Source organism: Leptosomus discolor, chromosome 2 (genome assembly GCF_034619465.1).
Source record: "Leptosomus discolor isolate bLepDis1 chromosome 2, bLepDis1.hap2, whole genome shotgun sequence".
Classification (NCBI taxonomy): domain Eukaryota; kingdom Metazoa; phylum Chordata; class Aves; order Leptosomiformes; family Leptosomidae; genus Leptosomus; species Leptosomus discolor.
The window spans coordinates 6726021-6747056 of NC_141392.1; the positions used below are offsets into that span (position 1 = coordinate 6726021).

Consider the following 21036-nt stretch of genomic DNA (forward strand, 5'->3'; position numbering starts at 1 on the left):
TTCTGTTCTCTTCAGTAGGTTGTGAAGAACTACGCTGTCTACCAGGAAAACCACTGGCTTAGTGCTAAATATCATTTATGTCTGAACAGGAGAGAAATAATCCCTAATGCAAGGATGGTTGCCTTGAAATTCTGTCATTTCAAAAGCTGATTTATAAGGTGCTTATTTATTATCCCTGTTGTATGGTCAGCAAGCTGTGTGAAAAGTAGGGTTTGTGACTGAAAGACTTACTGGTGTTCTGTGTTGTAATTTGCTGCGTGACAGAGTGCCTGGTTTGAAATGGTTTAATAATTTTTACTTTAAAAAGCAGACTGAATTAGTCAGGACAGAATTTCTTTCTTCTTTGCATGGTGTAATTTCTGGTGAACTTTGTGAAATACCGAGCAAACTCATTCGTATGTGGGTAGAAACATTTACGGACTTTTTTGATGTGAATTCAAAACAGTAGTTTTAAACAGAATTTCATGTAACATTTTCTATGGAAACTTACAAAATGTGACTGAGCAACAATGTGGGGTCTGTATCGCTTTTCAGTTGATGTGCTGTCTGAAGACACTTTGTGGGCTTAACTTCTTGTGTGCTTGGGAGCTCCTGAGCAGGAACTGTACTTAAAAACTTGTGTTCGGCACCCTTTGCCCCCCCCCCCCCCCATCTAATTGAGTGGCTTCACTATGAATAAGCTTCTCTGTAGTATTTTTGCAAAGTCAGACTTAACATCTCTTGTCTAACGTAACTGATTTTGAAAGATGGACTTCCATATAAGCAAAACTTGTGTGGTGTATAGTGACTAAAAATTTTGAATGAAGCGATGGAAATTTGATGAAAATTCCTTTTCTAACAGCGTATTTTGTCATTGTAGAATATTTTAATACTGGAGTATCTTCTAAGTCCTATATATTGTTAAAATCTAAAGCTAAATCTTCAGATAATTTAAAAGCACAGATGAGTTGTATGGTTTTTGGCTCGATTCTGTTGAATAATGATTGCTTTCTAGTGTAATCTTTTTTCGTGATCCTAACATCTTCCTTTGCCATACCACTAGCTCACTGGAGGTGGGGGAAAGACCGGATTTTGAATTTAATCTCATCTGTCAGAATGAACAGGCTTTTAAAAATCTTTTCAGCCTTTTTATTCTTTCAATACATTATTGAGTATATACCAGAACCTTTTTATCTTGCATTTCCATGACATATGTTCCTCATAAGAGGAAAAAAAAGTAATGGCTTAGCTGTGTCAGAGCCAAGGTCTGTCAAGCCTGGTATCCTATTGTTCCCGTGGCGAAGCGCGTGTGGCTGAATAAATTACAGCGTCTCGCTCAGCCTGCGCCGGACTGCAGCCTCCAGCCGGCCGTATTCATCTCCTCCGCGGCAGAAGACACCGCGCGAGGCACCGTGAACGGGGGCTGGAGAGCTCGCGTGCCTAAATGTGAGGTGCTGGGAGGGGCGGGTAACTCTGCCCATGATGCCAAGAGAACTGCAGCTTGCTGTGGGTAACGATGAGGGGTTGGAAGGGCTGTCAAAGTTGCTTCTGCCATGGGTAGTGTCCTGTTTGACAGGAGAGGAAAGAGCAAGACACAAGCCAGAATGCAAATAAAGGATTATTGCTGTTTCGTAGGACGAGCTGCTTTGACCTCCCCTAGGCGGTTTTCATTAGTCACCAAAAATGGGTATATAGGGAGACGTACAAGAACAGATGCAGACATCCTATTTCTCTAGTACTTCCGTAGCCCTCAACTATTTCTGGTTTTAGGCTTTTCTGGAGTTAGTCGTGACTGCTATGTTTTCAATAAGACCCAGTGGATTTCTCATTCATGAGCTTGTACTTAATTAAGTCTTCCCTGCCCCTCCTCAGTTTGTTTTTAATCGCTAAATCTATCAGCATAATTAAAGCTTGTAGCATTCAAATCAAGCTTCTAAATGTAACGTTCTTGTCTAGAAAATATTTTGTCGTTTTATTGTTTTCTGTCCTGGGTAATTCTTAAGCCAATTATTTTAGTAAGTAACACTGAATAATCCTTTGACCCTTCTGGACTTCTGTCTGTTGTGGGAGTCTCTAGCTTTTTTTGCCACAAGCTTATGAAGAATATATATATTAGTTAATTTGTAAAAAGTTGGGTTAGAGGAGTTAACCACAATTGCTAAATTTCAGTTGGGAAGGGAATTGTGTTTTGACAGATCATCATTTTATGACCAAATATGAAAATCTGGGCCCATTTTGAGGTTGGCATACCCTTTGCTTTTAGAGTGACCATGGCTTTCTTCCAAGCATTAACACTGGTCTGTTCTTGGTATTGATATTGTTTCTTAAAATGTTATTTTAAAGGCTTCAAGTTGTAAATCAGGGGTTTGGAGATTGTAGGAACGGTAAGTTATGTAAAGTTGGATAAAGTTACTTTTTCTCTCTCTCTCTGTAGTTTATTAATCCAGTGTTGCATTTGATTGTTGGGAAATGAGTTCCATTTAATAAAATAGTCTGAAATGTTGGTAAGCCTTGTGAAAATGTCAGGAAGCTGCATCCGTCTTTAACACTAGAAGCCTCTAGCCTGATACATCTTTTTCGTTTTAGATACATTGGATTTTTGTGTGTGGTTTTGAAAAGGTTTTCAGTGAAAACTTACTACCAAAGAACCTTGTAAGTTTTAAAAAAATGTGTCATTACATGTATGTAATATAGTTAAACAGCTGTTGGTAACTCTAGTTTGTTACATACAATCTTTACCATTATTTATTTTTGTAGGTGCGTAATGGCTTTGACCTTAACAAAAAGTTATAAGTATTTGTAAGATTTTTTTTTTTTACAGGAGAGGCTTTTTTCCTGTAAAATTAAAGAGACTGAAAATCTGAATGTTTTCAACAGGTCTTCAAATTATCTTTTCATACCAAATATATAATGCTTATTTAAGCTGAGTGAAAAAATAACTTGCTCTCGTAAATCTTAAAAGGCTCCTTAGTGGTTAGAATACAGCAGGCATGGGCTCTAGCATAAAGCTAAGGGCCCACCAGGTGGTGCTAGTGGAATATATTTAATGTTGTTTTAACAGTACTTAAAATGTGTCCTAACGAATGTGCATGAGACGGGTGCAGTTACAAAAACGCAATTTCTATGCAACAAGCCTGCTTGTACAATTAAAAAGAGTAAATGGAAATATTGTGTGGTGGCTTTGTGGTTTGGGCACTTTTAGTTTTTAAATGTTAGATATAGATGCTGAAGGAAAAATACTTATCTGTAAGATGGCTAATGTGGGAAGCAGACAGTATGGAGGCATAGTCTCAGATTCTCTACCTGCTTTTCTGTTAATTCAGAGAGCAGTTTATGAAAGTTGTCCATTCATGTTCTGTAAGCGTATCATATCATGACCACTTGCTTGTATTCCTACTACTTTTTGAGTTTGAATAGCAAAATGACTTTTCAATAATGTTGTTTTAACTGTTAAGATTTTGGTTGGTGCAAGAATCTTTCCTCTTAAGGAATGCACAGAAATAAGGGTCTCATTTTATGAGGGGGTGGGAGAGTCCAGTTTTCTGTTTTAACGCATTATGTGGCTTAAAAGGTCAAAGTAGAAACAAATTCTAGTTCTGAAGATATAGAGACTTTTAAATACAGTTTTTACCAACTTATGAGGGCTTTGTTTTGACTCTTGAAAATTGTATCCTTTAAAAAAAAGGGGAGAGGGGGAGGTTGGAGAACAGTGTGGACTGCAGCTTGGAGTAAATTTCTGTCACTTACTCATTTGAGCAGGTTTGGTTTTGTCTTAACATGGCCTGATATAAAATATGTATATTCTTTAAAATCATCATGTACAGCTTTTTACAACATTAACTTAGCTTAAATTGTCCTATAGAGCATCTTACTTTTAAAGACAATTATTAGCATTTGGAAAACAAATGAACAAAATGCTTGTGAAAGAAAGTGACTGTCTCCTGTCTAGTCAAAAAGCAAAATCCAGAACAACTGCAAATAAAAATCCCCAAACCTATTTTGCTTGTAATCTTTTGTAAGCTAAATGTTTTAGCATTGTATGTGCCAGTGTCACATTAGTAACCACCTCACTGTAGCTAAAAACAAACTAAATAAAACCACATGACAGCCACTAATAGGTCTGTAAAACTTTGGTTGACTACGGTTGAGCGAACCAGAGGGTATTTTCTTTGGAGTTTGCGGCCCTACGCATTTACTCTGGGTAACAAATGTATTTAATGTCCGGGTTTTAATGTCTTAAGTGCAGTGGTATGGGGTTCTGCGTGAGCAAAAATTCTTTGCCCCCTTTTCCAAGTGTGCTACACAAAATACTTCGTAGAATAACTGCATGCATGTACAAAACCATCTCAGCGTGGATGTCAAATATCGAGTGTATGCTGCTTCTGAAAGTACTTTTTATATCTTGTTTTCCCGCTTGAGATAATTTTTTTTTTTACTTGGCTTCGCCCCCCTTCCTCCTCCCCCTGCTGTATAAATGTTCTTGCACTTGAGGAAAGGAAATGTGCTCTTTTCAAATGTTTCTTTCTCCTGAGTGTAATTTTATTTACTCATTTTAGCAAGGAGTTTTTGTACTACCTACCTAAAAATTTGGCATGATCACTTTCTACCATAGAACGATAGTATTATTGCAATCGTCTCCTTTCTGAAAATTGTCAGTGTAGCATTAATGAGAAGCAATAAAACGTCAAGAGTGTTAAAACTCTTGTCCAAGTTACTTTGCTTTTTTGCTGCATAAAATACTGGGAGGGATCGAGCAATAAGCTGTTGTGCAGTAATAGAGTTTATAGTATGGCACTGTTAAAATTTGTGCAAAACACTGATTTTTTTTTTTTGGTAAGTGTAATGTTAATGTATTAAATTTAGAAATTGCATGAGAGATAACTTTTTGGATCTCTTCAAATGCAAAGATTGAAGAGCGATTAGTGAAAAGCTGTTAAAGTGTGTGTGTTTTTGAAAGCAATATCCAAAAAGGGAGCGTTTGCCAGATGCTGCCTTTATAAGGTGTGAACAGATTAAGAAACACATTCTGCTGCATTGTTCTTTAAACTACCTGTTCATCAGAAAAATCAGTTTGATGAGATTTCTGTCAACATCTTTGGTTTTCAGCAGTTAAGATTTTTGTGATATGACCATATTTCTGAACTCTGTTATGAGACTGTTTTCTGAATGTCATTTATAGTGAAGGAATGTCCATAATACTGAATCTTTAAAACAGCATGTAAATAGTTTCATTTTCACTTGCCCCATTCAGCTGGTCTGAGCAATTTTTTTCTCTGTGAAACTGGTTGTTTGAATGGGTCTGGAGTTATGCTAATACAAAAGAGAACAGGATTTTAGTCTTCGTATTTATTGAAAGATCCAGACTCTGTAATATTGAAATGTTCTTTGAGTAACTGTAAAATCTGACTTGTGTACAGCACTCTACCGAAATTCCAGGTTTGATGGGGGGGTGTGGGGGGTGTGTGTGTGTGTATCTGTAAAAAACAGTAAGAAATTCTTGCCTTTTATATCTGCATTTTACAATATTTACTGTTAATGCACTTGGAACATTGAATGGGAATGTGTTTTCTCTCTGAGCTATTCTCCAGCGTTTTCTAAAGGGAGGAGTCTTCTAGGTATCAGTTTCTTTATCTAAATAATTGACCTACAAAATATTTTTAAAAAAAGAAATTTATAGTCTAATTTTAAAGCAATATAAAGCGAAGTTAATGATTTTTTTTTTTTTTAATTGAAAGGTCTGGTTCTTAAGGATTGTTGTTTCCCTCCTTATGGCAAAAAGAAGGTTATTCTAAGATTGGAATAGTAAAAGTAAAAATAGTTCTGGAACTGATAGTATTCCTCTCCAGTGCACTAGCTGTATGATGCCTTAATGATCCACCTGAAGTTCAAGTTCTGCTGAAGTTTTTTGAAGAAATATACTATTGATTCAGTGCTGTCAAAATTTCACGGCTGAAAATAAACTTACACTGTGAATACTTGATTACTGTGTTCTCTTGAGTGGAACTAGAGCACTCGAGGGTTTTTTAATGATGTGTTGTGATTTGAATTGGTGAGTTTATTGTCATTACTGCATGAGTTTGAGGTGTGCGGTAGATACGTGAACTGTAGTTTAAGTTACTGAAGACATGCAGCCTGTGTTTTTCTTTGGGGGATGGCAGTGAGAGCGGGGAGAAGACAGTATGAAATGCCGCTGAGAAGTGAGCTGCAGCTCTGTGGCTCAGTCTGTATCAAGTTGGGTTTTTTCTGGGTATTTGAAGCAGTTAGCTTTAGACAATGTTTGTGCACGCTCATGACTTGGATTCATGTAATAGTTTAATTGATGTTAGCCTTTAGAATGTAGGTGTTTTTAATGAAATTGTCAGATAGGCTTTTGTTTTCTTTAGAAGCCAGTTTGCCTGTTTACTTCTGGTAACACTTGTTTCTCTTGTTCGTTTTCTCTGTGGTAAGATTACTACAGGGGCTGGTATCACACACAGTGTGTATTTATAACAGGGCCAGAACTGAAAAAGAGTGGATGTTGCTGGTCAGAGAGAGGTGTTGTGGCTTAAATGGAGATCTTTTCCTTTGCCTGTACTGTCTTTCTTTTATATGTGTTCAGTTGATCCAAATAATTTTTAAAACATGAGACTTTTAAAAAAAATCCAAATATTCAATTAAGTCACTTGCTAAGTCTTCCAGTTGTGTTGTTCAGTTGTGTGGTGTTTTGATGATTTGTGATTTTATTTTTCAGCATTGTCAGTGAAGCAGGAGCATCTATCTACAGCGTCAGTCCAGAAGCATCCAAGGAAATGCCAGACCTAGACCCTAACCTAAGAAGTGCAGGTATGAAGTGTATTTCGTTTTCATCACAGTTTCAACATGGAGCTCAAGTCTCCGTTCTCAGACTGCATTGCTTATAAGTATTTATTAAGAATAATAATAGTCAAAAGTATAAAAAGTGAAGGCTTTGGGTGTTTCCTAATTAATTTCACGTTTGAAGTCCTAGGTGTGCAAATCACTGGCATCGTGTTCTAATAAGGCCTGTAATGTAATGGTCCTTGTGGATGTGTTCCTTCAATAAGCTGGTACAGGGCATTTATGGGGATTAATATAATCAATGAATTGCACCAGCTTTCACAGTTGGGTATGTCCACGCCCAAAAGAGCTAGACCTTCCCTCTCTTCTCTTGTCCCTTGTATGTACACAAATGTCTCTAACAATAATTAAATACCTCAAGGGCTAGAAAAAAAATGTAAGAACAGAACAGATAATTTCAAGGTGTGCGTTCGTTGTGATCACTTTGAAGTCTTCATGTAGCTGAATACAGTCCTCAAGACATACTATTTAGCTATAGTTTTTTAAAAAAGATTATCTACTTCAGCATAAATGTCATTGAGGTGTAATACAGCCCAGGTTCTTAGAAATGTACAACTGTGGCCACTGTTACAATTTTCAGTGTTTGGTTAAGGAGTAGTCTTTAAAGATCAAATTCCTAGCAGCTTCGTTGGTGTCCAAATTCTGCTCATGGATTTGGTTTGCTGGGAGACAGCTGTAGGGCAGGTCTGAGGTTATTTTTGGATTATTTCATGCGTGTATTTTTATTTGTTTGTCTTTTAGTATTTGTTTTTACCTACCTCAGTGTTTTATTTTCTAGTTTTTCCTGTGATTTGCTGTCATAATCAATCAAATATAGCATATTTGAAAATGATGTAACACTCATGTATGAAACTTTTCCAGTAAAAATGATACTGTTCTTAACTTTAATGTTCCTCTAGCAAGTTACTGGCCTGAAAATCCTTAGGAAGGTGTAGAAGTAGATCAGCAGAAAACAATTCTGAAATTACATGGTCTTTGAGGGTAAACTTTCTAGAATTCCACATTGTTCCCCTTTCCTCTTATTTCCACGAAGGAAAAAGGGATTTGTGTTAACTCAAGGTTTCAAGTAAATTTCTTTACAAGAATATTCCTTAAATGTCTGTAGCAGCCCTCCCCTTTGCAGGACAGGCCACTGGCTTCTTTTTCCTCGACTCTTTCCTCCCTGCCTGCTAATGGACTCCATTGGGATTATTTCTTCCCTCAGCCCCAGAGATTCTGAATATATCAGTGTATGGCCAGAGCCAATATTAGGCATGTGATATTTCTGTATTTGTGATAATGCCACTAACTTTCCCTTGGGCCAAAGTTTTTTATGTTGCTGATATATTAAATGTGGGTTTAGAGTTGATGTAAATGAACAGAAAAACACTGGAAAGGAGGAAATCTAATTATCAGCAATATACTTTTACAGATGTTCATGATTTTCCTTTTTTTGAAATTAATTCTTGAACATTTTAGACACTCTGAGTGTTGTGCATCAAATATAGTAAATGAAAATCAAATTTGTAATACATGACCAATTCCAGTATTAATAATCTGGAGTTCATAATTTCTCCATTATTACTAGGAATTGCTTCAGGCATAACTTAAGTGCTGTTGCATCTGGATTGAAAAAGCATCAGCAATTTTAACATGCCACAGCAGTACCACAGAGTGGATAGAAATTGAAAAAGGGTAGGATAGAAAGTGAAGAATAATTGCTTCGTTCCATCCATGTCAGCTGTTACGGAACTGACAGCTAGATGTATATTTGTTACAATAGAGTCTTTCTAGAAGTTTTAGACTTTCTTCTTGACGTCTTTTGGTGTCAATTTGTAATTAGCTGCGCTAAAGCTGCGGACGTTTTTTAAAAGCCAAATGTAAAGATGTGACATGACATTAGAGGGAAACATTAACTGGGGTTTTTGCAAACTTTTTTCTTGACTAGCTTTTACTTTTGTACTTTTGATTTTCCTTTAATTTGCAGCAAACAAAAGAGTGACATGGTGTCAAAGCTGACTTGCTTTTTGTTTTAATTGTTGTGTTACATCATGTCAGGATCTGTGCTTACATGATAGCATTTAGTACATTAAAGGAAGCTGACAGCTGCATGATGAAGTGTGACATTTATAGTTAAAATAAAAGGTACAACTGACGTGAGATATCTGTGATCTTAATGCAGTTTGCCACTTCAACATTTTTCTCAACACAAACTTTATAGAAGGGTTTGGGTGTTTTGAATTACACAGGTAGGCCTATATTTGCCCATCAGGTACATAAATGTAAAATATTAAATAATGCATGTTATATGAGAACTTACTTTCACATCTTGTGATATGATCTCTGTCATATTTGCAGTGCCACAGTGCCATTTAGCAGCTGTTTGTAGTAAGTTTTCACTTCATACAGAAAAATAGAATACATTGATCCTGATAAAAACATTACCTTATTAATTTTTCCTTGGCTGAGTATTGTATATAGGGGAAATCGAGCAACCCTTAGCATTTCTTGGGGGTGCTAATTAAATATGTTAGTTAAGCCAAGAACTCAACTGTTTGGTGTTTTTTTTTTTTTTTCCCTTTGAGCTGTATTTGAAGGTCATGGATGACATAGGTTTGTAATAAATGATTGAGAAAGATCTCATTATAAACTAATGATGTATGTATAAACAACAGTGGAAAGTCTTTATAGTCATTCATACAGTACATATAAGTACAAAATTGCACTTGCTTGGGAAAAAAAAATGCTCATTTTAAAAAAAAATTGCTGGTATCTACTGTGCAGAGAATAGAATAGGGTCTCTCCAGCTTTAGAATTGTCCTACAGAGATGGCTACTTTCTTTCTGGCACTATAGGCAATATCAGCTCCTAGAATCAGTTCTTTACTTGGAAGCAGGTTCTTTAAAGTTCTTGAATAGCACCTAATCTGAATTTTTCACAAAAGTGCAGAACCTATGTACTGCTACTCCAATTCCTATAAAATCTTGTGGAGTGGGACTCAACTAAGTAGATAGTAATGAACTTGATGAAACCTAGTTAATTGTGTTTGAGTGAGAAGGTATATATCCCCTTCTGACAGTCATTGTAGCATTAATGAGCAGAAGAGCTATTCCTCAGCCTCACAGAATTAGGAGATAAGAGGCTTACAGGCCAGAGCAATAAAAGGATTTCCTACTTGATAGGCTGAGGAAGTTCAGCTGCAGCAGATTAGGAGGTTTCTGCCTAGAAAACAAGCACTAGAGTTCAGTAACGGAGGGGTTTTGGATGAACTTGAGATAGGATTGCAGCCTGACAGAGAAGGGTATGCAAGGCTTCCTTGAATTCTCCTTCCCAAAAGCTGTGCCAAAGGACAGGCTGAAGATTTGGGGTGGGAATTTTTGCAGGGGAGAATGGACACCACAAAAAGAGCGCTTAGCAAGCTGGAAATGTTGATCACCTTTGTGAAGCTTATTAATATGTGCCCCCTCAAGGCTTTGTGACTGCCTGCCTTGGGGTTAATGGAACAGCGATGAGGGAGCTGTGAGGCTGGGTGGGTGACTGCAGTGTTGTTTCTGCTCTGGCGTGTGACTTGGAGAAGAAGCCAAATGTTTAATTTGGTGGAGTTTTCATAAAGCTGTCAAATTCATGTTTAATTTTTGTCCTGTTTTTTGGTTTTGTTTTGTTTTTCCTGAGCAGTGTATTCATATTTAACCTTTGGTTAGCTTTTATTCACGGCAACTTCAAGTAGGAGTTTTGCACTGTAACTTGTCCATAAGGTCATCTGGATTACTCTAGGTCTCAGGTTGAGGTTTGCTGGGGCCTTTTTTTAAACGGAAGCCCCGGATGCAAGTTTCCCTTTGAAGTATTTGTAAGTACTGTACTCAGTGAACTGTTACTTTGCCTTACGAGTTTAACAGTGGTTCTCCTTGCCATTAGTTATCTTTCATTATCAGAGCAGTTGAGAAGACTGCCTTAATGTGGTATTCTTTGTGTGAGTAAAAGAAAAAAAGCTAATCTCAGTGGTGACAAGCATTCCTCCCTCAAACAGATGGACTCTGTGGCTATCAGTGTCGACCTCTTTTCGGTTGCTGTCACCGGGCCTGCGAACTCTGGAATTAAACGGTTTTCCAAAGGTTGATAACTTCTTTTTTTTTGTCTCCGTCCTGTCCTATATAATTTTGCCCAAGGGTTTATTTTGTGGTGCAGAATCTGTATTCCTATTGAAATTGAGGCTTCTGGGATGAGAAATAAAATGTGTCTGTGCAGGTGTCAGTGCATGGACGCTGCCATGCTTTCTGGTTTTTCTCTCAGATAGTGCTTCTCCACTTCTGCAGTTCCCTGTTGTTGCGAATCCTTGTTGGCTTGAACTAGTGTGGCTGGGCAAAATGGGAAGACTGTGAAGGTTGAAGAATATAGAAAGTGTCGGCATGTATGACTTGTTTTGAAGGATTGACACACAGAAATATCAAATTTATGTACTTCCCCGATGCCTGGAAACTTATAGGTATGGTCAGCTAGTGGTGGTTTTGTTGTTGTCCTTAGTACAAGGAGGATGAAGGATGCACCAACTGTTTGGCATGAGCTCACGTAAGAATTTTTTTCTTCCTCCACCTCTCCACCTCTTGATGCAACAACGACATGAATGTCACTTAATAACTCTAAGAACAAGAGGTAACTGTTGAATTCTGGTGAAACAGTGGCCTGATGGTGGAGAATCGCTATGAGGCAGTAGTCATGCTGGGATTTTACCCTGGTTTCAATATACGCTCATTTGTATTAAATGAGAAATGCCTTCATTTCATTAAATTGATGAATTACCTTTAATTTTGAGATGACTGCTCTAACCAATAAGCAATGTCTTCTTTCTTTCACTATTTAAAAAGCAAAATAAAACCTAATGTGCTTCATTGCGCTGATTTATAAAAATGCAAACCTGAATACATAGGCTTCCTTAAACACAGACCCAGGTGGGAAGGAGGATTACGTCTTTTCAGACATCACGTTTGTGTAACCACTGGTTAGAGGAGATCTCGTGCTAAGCCTCTTTGATTTATTTCCATACCTTAACGCGATCATATGTATTTGGGGTTTATTTTTTTTAATTCTGTGTTCAGATGCTGAAACAAGAACACCATACTTGGACTTGTCTAAGGCAGGAACTCCAAGAAATGCCCCTTTTCCTCTCAGCCATGAAGGGCCTGGGGTCCTCTGTCAAGACCACACAGTTGTGTCACCCAGTTAGGAAAGCAACAAATGTAGATAAAATATTCCCTAAAGTTACTTTTTTGCGAAAATTAGGAGTACTAACAGGGCGAGCATGTGTGTCACACTGCACGCACAGGTATGATCCAGTATAGAAACTGTGTTGCTTCTAAAGGATGATTTTTGAGGATAAAGAAGAATCTGAGAGAGCAAAAGGTCACACAGCACAGCTTGCCTTAGCATTGTCAAATCCCATCTGCTTGTCTCTTCTCCACAGGGCAGAATACATTGGATTATTGTACGCTCAAAGTTCAGCACACCACTTGCACTTTTCCTTGCAAAAGAAAGCCTTATAGGCTTCAGGGGCTTGTTAGGACTTTGAGACTGTCATGCTACAGGGTTTTATTCCCTGGGGTGCTGTTAAAGATAGAGACATGCAGTTCAGAGCTGTCATATTGGCCAGCAAGTACAAGGTAGAGATTGGAAAAAATGTAATTTCTTTTGACTTTATCTTAAGGAAAGTAAAACAATTTGATGATTAGATGTGTGGGACATGGTGCCTTGATGTCTACTTGAGCTAATTTCTTCATCTTCTTAAAAGAGCACTACTCCCCCTTGGCTACTCAGGAGAGAAGGTCATTTTTCAGAAACTTTATTGGACAGAAGTCTTACGGTTAAACCATTCGCACTGCTTTAAGTGGAAGCTTCCTTCTACAGCTTATCATAGAGTATTGGTGCAAGTTCCACAAGTTTTCAAGAAGAGTTAGAAGGAAGGAAAGTAGGTGCTGAATTCTTATGCATTAAACCATGTTGCCATCTTGTTTAGTTGGGTAGTGTGCGATTACTGCAGTATGAAATGAAATTGTATTCCATCTTTCATCTGCTGTATTCTGTAGCATTTAAGAATGAGTTTAATTGCACTGTTGGAAGGGAAAAGATGCAGTAGTTAGAAACAAAATGGATGGTGAACAGCACTAATAGGCAGAGAGGGGCTCGTTCCTTCTCTCCTCGTAGGACCCAGTTCCTACTAATGAGCAGAAGCTCATCTCAAGATGTGGGCAAGGCTCTACAGTTTAAACAAAAGTCATAGAGAATCTGTGGATAACTTTAAAAAACAGTCCCTAACTACAGATAGTCTGAAAATGGCTGTGCCTCCTACAGTTGTGCATGGACATGTGTGCCTGCACCAGGGTTTTGAGAGAAAGAAAAATGAGCTTGAATTGTCCAAAACCAGTGGCACAATGCTGAATGGGTTGTTACACAAGTGTTAGAGATGTTGGTGGTCTTTACTTTCTTGTTGTTCTAGAGAAGAATCTAATGTTTTCTGTGCAAATTTCATAGCCTGTGTGAGAGATGGTGTGTCATCATTAACATCCTACTCATTGGCACTGTATTTCCTCTGAAGCTGTAGAATGTAGTAGTAGGCTGGAGTAGAGGAGTTTGGTCTTCTGTAATCTGCAGGATCAAGGCCCACTTAGATTGCCTGAGACTTCTGCCTTGTTACAGAATTAAAACAGCAGATTATTTTGAGCCAGGTGAAAACTCCTCTGTCTGGCTGTTTTGGATCAGTATTTCCACTATGCTAAGACAGTTGTGTGTGTGTATAGCTTTTGACTGAGCATCATTCTCTGCACATGTTAGTGTTTGCAAATGATGTGCAAACTCTGGATGCTTTGTGGAAAGATGTGATGTTCACCTTGACTTCCTCTCATTTACTTGTTACTTATATCCCAGATGGATCTGGGTTCAGCAGATGGACTTGGCCTTTTGTTTACAGAGCATCATTTTCTGCTCTTCTGAACAAAATGAAAATACCCCACCTATTGCTCTAAAAGCAATCTCCAGAAGCAGAGCACTAGTCCAGGCTCTGTTAAAGCCAGTTTCCCTTCGCATAAGAGTTATGAAAATGATTTACTTTCCTCCCTCTGGATATGACTCTGTGCACGTGTGTGTCTGCGTATTTTCCTTAAAAGACTTTGTTGCTTCTTTGACGTGTGTAGCCAGAGGAACAATGAGTATGCTCTTCAGTTTGAGGAGTTTGCTTTTAATAGAGCAGTATGATGAGCTACTCGCCAAAGCCGCTTTTGTTACTATAGACATAGGAAAGGACATTCTGGTCACTTATGAAAGGTTAATTTTTGTTGTTGATATAAATGAATAACTTGTAAGTACAGAACTTCAAGTAATTTTTCACTTTTAGTAGAAACAGTAATCAATGGCATGGTGATGCAGTTAAAATGAGTACCAGCAGTCTGAACGTGAAAATCATACTGGTGATGTCTGCCTTTTCAGCTGAACAGATGGGTGAAAGATTTTTCTGAATTTATACAATCCTGTAAGACTAACTCATGTCTGTGACAGAAAAATCACATCAGGCTTCAATTAAATGATTATATGTTTCCCATCTCACCTTGGACAAAAAAAAAGCGCTACCATCCTGGGATACAGAAATTACTAATACTTGAGAATAGTGTTTCGGAGATGCGTTTCTAAGAAAAGAAAATATTGATTATAAAAAACTGCATTGTAATACTCACTTGTTGAGGTTTTCTCTTTAAATATATTTCTTACTTCCTTCATGTCTTCAAGCCACCTCTTTTAAAGATTTTTGTAGTAAATAAATAGAACATTGTCATTCATTATTTCATTAATCTTGGGCAAATAACAGATTATCAGTTTTATGGAGTTAAAAGTAAACTAAAATGTAAGCTTTTAAAAACAAAAACCTGCTCACTTGCCACAGAAGAATTTTGGATGAAATGCAGCTGTTGAGCAGTTGCTTAAAATAAATTGCATACTTTAAACCCACCAAGAAGATATATGAGGATTCAAAACTGTGTCACAAATCCTGACCTACTGAGAAAGAATGCTTAATGAAAAGACTACTGTACGTTTCACTGTATCCTTTGCAAGGAGGGTGAAATTCAGGTCAACAGGATAGAAAGCTTCCAGGACTCAGGAAACCTGAACAATCGATCACTGAGTAAACATTATTGCAGATACTTGTGGAGAGTAATTGATCTTGAACACAATAATAGGCTTTATAAAAGGTTTTTAATAAGTTGTAATGTTTCCATATCTACCCTGGTATGATATATTGACAGTAATTACATATGCATTTGTGAATTAGTCTCTGAGTACTTTAATATATTATTTTTCTATTTCATTGTCGTTGAAGTTTCAACCCAGACTTTTAAGGTGCAAAGGTTAATTTAAAAGAGGAGGGGAGGATGAGTTACTTGGATGTTATAGTAGCATGTCTCATCAAGAATGAAATACTGAGGTTTTATAATAAAAATACAGAATGTTCTCATTTATGACAAAATTGAGGTTGAACTAATCATAGCCTAATAGCTTGTGGTTGCCATAAATTTATTTGTAAAACATTTGTAAGTCTATCCGCTGCCTTCATATCTGGAAGCTTCACATATTTCAAAACACAAACAAATGCTCCCGCTCATATGAGGTTGCTGAACTGTCACAGTTGTTGACTGGGACGTGTTTTCATCCTTTTATAAAAGCCTGTGTGTTTATAAGGAAGGAATGCCATCATCTTGGACTTCTGGCCAAAGATGTATTTCTGCTTGCAGTGGCAAACAACATTTGAATGCCACTGTGACTGAAAGAAACTGAATTTTTTTTCTTCTTCTTCTACCCATAATCATTCCTGGCAGTCCCACACTGCATTTGGCAGAACTTTGTATGTTCGCTTTCACTCTTTCCCTATCTGCAGCCATTAAGCTTTTGCTTTGTGGTGTGGCTCTTAGGTAGAGCAATGGAAAAAGAGAACATTTTAACAAGCGATTGTCTGAACATACGAGTTGGCAAGCTGCCCCTGAAGCAGGCACAAAACTTGAAACCATTTATAATAAATTTTGTTACGTAGTTGACAAGATTTCTAGATGCCCTTGCACCCTAAATAGTGTGCATGTCTGATTTGGGCCATAATGATTGCTTTAGATCTATTCCATTACTGAAGGAAGGCAAGAAGTTGGGGCTAATTTTGGTTTTTTAAGGCTGGCAGCTGACGTGGCCCTTGTATAGATACCATCTAGAGAAATACTTGGAAGCCTGCTGTATTGGTTTTGCCCCTCACTGTTGTGAGTGGGCACTTTTTTCCATCTTTAGTATGAAAAGATTTAACCTGAAAACTAGTATCAGTATTCCAGAGTGGAAACTCTCTCCTTTTTAATCCCTGTGAAAAATGGTATCATTTGCTGTAGAAAGTCGTAGTAAAAACTAAGTTGTGATGTTTATGTGTGAGGAAGAGAGTCTTAATTTTGAATTTGTCCATTTGGAATTAGGAGAGATTTGATCTTTTTAAGACAGGAGTAGCCAGATAATTAAGTATGCTTGCAAGTTCATGGGGGCACATCTGCTCATTAGCCGTTAGGAAACAAAACATTTTAATACCATTCTGTATTTTCTATGAAGATCAGTCACTGAGACTGACATGAGTTGTGTGAGCAGCTCTTATGGAGGCTTTTCATTCACCACACTGTCATTGCGCTTCATCACTGACAGGCAAAAATACTTGACTATTTGAGTTTGTCTTGTCAAATAACCAAAGTATGGACTGAATCAAGACCACCAAACAGTTGCCTTTCTTAATAATGGCAGAAAATGTTCTAATGTCAAGACAGGATATCAGTAAATATGCTTTCTGTAACCTTCTTTATTTCTCATTGCATTCAGAGAAAAAGTTCAGCTACATCAAAGTCAGAGGACCACCTAGGCCAACCTGTCCCCACAAGCTTTAAAATTTTACATGGGTTTACTGCATAGCAGCACAATGTGTTACTGTCATTCCAAGTGTTGCAGTAATGTTTTCTTCTTAATTGAAAACTGGAAGCTTTGCATCTTTTGATGTGCAATTCTTCTGGTGACTTTCTCATAGAGGGCCGTGTCATCCTGATCTTAATCACCTGTTTAATATTGAGTGGGATTTTTTTACATTTTACTTAAACTAGTGTTTTTTTAAAAATGGCATCTCAAACAATTCATGATTGGCCCTGCTGATTGCTTTTGAGAAATCTGATTTTCTGTTTTTGCCTTGCATGCCATCATATAGTTTATTATGTTGCCATCGTGTAGTTTATTTTGTATTTGCTTGAGCTGAAGTGAAGAATAACTTAACAGTAGAAGTGAGAATGTGTTACCTGTTTCATTGTCAGCCTTCTAAAAATGCATGGTTTCTAGCCATTCCTGACATGTACTTTAAGCATATAAACAAATAGTTTTAGGCAATACCAGTATTAGTCTAAAATAGTTTAATATAAAAAAACTTTTGAAGTGTCTTGATTTAATTTTTAAGGGGAAAAATGTAAGACTATCTGGTTTTCTGTCTCTGTCTGGTCCACGGTGGTATTGTAAAAGTCCAGCCACATGGATGAAGTTGCCAGAGTGGAGCTCCATTGCCCCCTAAAAAGATGTATCTGTGTCAGCGTGCTAGTACTGTAACAAAGAAAAAGTGCCTACACAAGAGACAGTAGATGCTAATCTTGACTGAATTTGTGGCTGGAGAGAACGTGTACAACTCTTGCCTTTTCCCTATTGTGCTCTCTTTTATTTTGAATTGGAAAAAGTTCTGGAGTAAGATTGCGGCTTTAGTGGGAATTCAGCAGGTCAGCTATCCTGCTGGTATTGGCCATAGGAGCCGCAGCCCTTAAATCATATAACTGACTGTTAGTTGGTCTTCGCGCTTCGATATTATAACTATTAGGCCTGATCCAGGAAAGCACTTAAATGTCTGTGTAACTTTATGCATGTGAATAGTTTTGCTGGTTCCGGTGGGAATACTGACGTGCATCTGTGCTGAAGTGCTTTGCTGGATCAGGTCCTACACCTCCGCTGGAAGCCTCCTAGGGATATGACGGCATTGTCAACCTAGCTATTATGACAAGAAGAGTCTAAATTTTACTTTTTAATTGAAGGTTCCCAAGAGAAGGTTATGCTTGGAAAGTTCCTGTAACAACCTATGCGTATAGTTGTCTATTTTTAAAAGATGTAATGAAAGGAGATGTGGACGGTGAGAGGTGTTTGCTCTCAGCTTATCTGAAATCCAACTTTTGAAATATGTTTGGCCATTAGATGGAACTAAAAGAAAATTCTCTAAAACATTGTGTAGCTATTAAATAAGTTGAGTTTAGGAAAGCATGCCAAAAGACAAGTATAGTACCTATACAAAGACGTAAATGCATTCAGAAGAAATACATAGTTTTGAATGTTTCCTGGTTTGGATCAATACTGTTTTCATTGGTGTTTTGTTCCACTTTTGTTTGTTAGGTGACAGGTGATAGGTGCCACTTGTATTTCAAAGTAATTATTATGAATTATTGTTATAGGAAAGCATTTCTGCAGTAAGCTATACTTGTGTAAATGATAATGGGTGTACTTACACTGGTTAACCTTTTGTGATTTTTTTTTTTTTTTTTTTTTACAAGAAGGTGTATGTGATTGCCTTTGAATTCAGAACTTCTCTATCAGAGAAGCAGGCATATCAGATGTCACCAGCACAGTGCTTTCTGAGCCTACCTAGCAAACTGCCATTGTCAGCATATGTTAAAAATGGATAATAAAGGATATGAGAAGTCTTGCGTGACCGAGCAGTGAACTTCATGTTAACTGTGCATTTAGCAGTGCAGATCTCTAACAGTGAAATCTCTAATGCTGCATTTGATCAATAAACTTCACAGTTGTGGTTTGAGGAACATGCATAGCCAATAAAAGTTACGTCTGTCTACTGTTTTGGCTTCAAGTATCAATGTGTAGTCAAGTCCTTTTCCAAAACGCTGTGAGGGCCTTAACACCCTGCAGTAGTGGTGGTTGCAAAGATGATTAAGGGACTGGAACATCTTTCAGACAAGGAGAAACAGAGAACTGGGAGTGTTGAGCCTGGAGAAGAGAAGGCTCAGGGAGATCTTATGGATGTGTATATACCTGGTGTGAGGGAATGAGGAAGAGAGAGGTAGGCTCTTCTCGGTAGTACCCATGGTCAGGACAAGAGACAATGGGCACAAATTGAAACACAGCAAATGCCACCTGAACACAAGAAAACATTTATTTACTGTCAGGGTGGTCAAACACTGGAATGGATTGCCCACACGGGTTGTGGAGTCTCCATCCATGCACGTATTCAAAACCCAACTGGACCGGATCCTGGACAACCTGCTCTAGCTGACCCTGTTTCAGCGAGGGAGATGGACGAGATGATGTCTGTTCTCAAGAGGTGTGTCCAACCTAAACAAATCTGTGATTTTGTAAAGGTGCTTATATATATTTTTGTGTATCATGCATGTATGATAATCATAATAATGCTCATGATTTTATACATATGTATATATGTGTGTGTATAAAATCAGCTATTGGAGACCACTGGAGATACGTACATGTTTAGATAGGAAAACTAGAAGTATTGTTGACTAAACCACCATGTATATACTGCTGACTCTTGGAATTTTAGGAAATGTCTGTTGAAATGACAGATGCCAGCTGTAGGGGTGCTTCTGGAGATGCCTTATGAAGGATCAGAGCTTTCTTCTGTCCTACCTCCTTTCTCTCATTCTTGCACAAGTGCGAGTGGTTGGAAAAGTAGCCTTAGCAATAAGGCCTGGCCTTGGGTTTTTTTGTTGTTTTGGGTTTTTTGATTTTTGTTGAGTTGGGGGGTGGGGTTGATTGGTTTCTTTGTCTGGTGTATTTTGGTTTGGGGGTTTGTGTTTGTGGGGTTTTTGTTTTCCTTTGGAAAGATTGGTCCTCCTTTGAAAGACTTTTGCAGTACCTCCAGACGCTCCTTTCTTCATCAGTGTTTACTTCACTAGGTAGAATGAATGTTCTAACTGCTGCCAAACCAGCTAACCTGTTCTGTCTCAGAGAGAAAAGAAGTTTGTAAATGTGATACTACTAGAGTAGAACTCTTCTAGCTCAGTATATGTCAGAGGGAGCACAGTTGCAAATACTGAATGCAACCCAGTATCTGCAGAATTAGACCGAGGTTGAGAATTGACATTTGCAAATAAGTATTTTTTATGAGATTTCAGCAAGTAAAGGGTTTATCTATAGGTATAGGCTTCAAAAATGCAGTCTTGATTCAACATTTGGATTTAGAAGACCAAAGGTTTTTCCCATGTGCTCTTAATGGCACCAGAAATGTTGGAAATTGCGCTCTTTTTTTCCCTATATGTGGTTATAACGATGACAGATCACAAATTCATGTGTTTTGGTGTGCAGTTTAAGTTAGTAAAGTCCAAGAACCATTTTGAAAGTGAACACTGAATTTTATGGTTGAACTTTATAAATGTATAAGTATATAATATATACCTTAGGAAATACTATATTAGATAAATAAGTCTGTGAATAGTTACTGCATTCCTTTTTAAATGTTTGTTTCTACATATCTGTGATTTAAGGTTAAAGGATATTTCAGAGGTTAATTTTAAATGTTACATGTGCCTTTAGTATGGATACAAGGGAAAAATTTACTGTACGCAGTTCTATTTATTAATTCTGTGGCCTGAAAATACTTTTTTAATGTCATGACTATAGTTTGAAATCTCCTTGGGTCTTTGCTTGAATCATTCAGTTAAAAAGTTTGATTAATGAACATTTCAGGTCACATGTCTAACGGTGGAAAAGGTTCTGCTATATTATTGATTATTTCCAGGTAAGTGGCATACAGATGCATATTCAAATATGTAGAAGATGTTTAAAACAGCAAAAGCAATTACATGATTCCGATTTTTTCGGATAAAAAACATAGTTGTTTTCTAATTCTGTTTTTCAGTTTCCATAGCTAGACGCGTCCAAGACCCATTAGCTGAGCTAGTGAAAATTGAGCCCAAGCACATAGGAGTTGGAATGTATCAGGTAAGATAATACACATCATTTAATCTAAGTAATCTATCATGATAAAGAGCAACACCAAAATGCCGCTTTATAATTGTCAACTAGTTACATCTCCTTTAAAAGACATTTGTAGAGTTGATAGAATGGTAGTAAATGCTTAAAAGTCATAAACTGCCTCTTTTTTTAATCTTTACTTTTAAC

General features: G+C 37.5%; 1 protein-coding gene across 1 annotated transcript in view; it reads left to right on the forward strand.

Moving 5' to 3' along the window:
• The window catches only part of SRBD1 (S1 RNA binding domain 1), a 124599-nt gene that overhangs the window by 49936 nt on the left and 53627 nt on the right, over positions 1–21036 (forward strand). Inside the window, exons 14-15 of the mRNA XM_086460569.1 lie at positions 6710–6801; positions 20774–20856. Coding sequence (XP_086316695.1) covers positions 6710–6801; positions 20774–20856 — 175 coding nt within the window. The remainder of the gene's footprint in view (positions 1–6709; positions 6802–20773; positions 20857–21036) is intronic.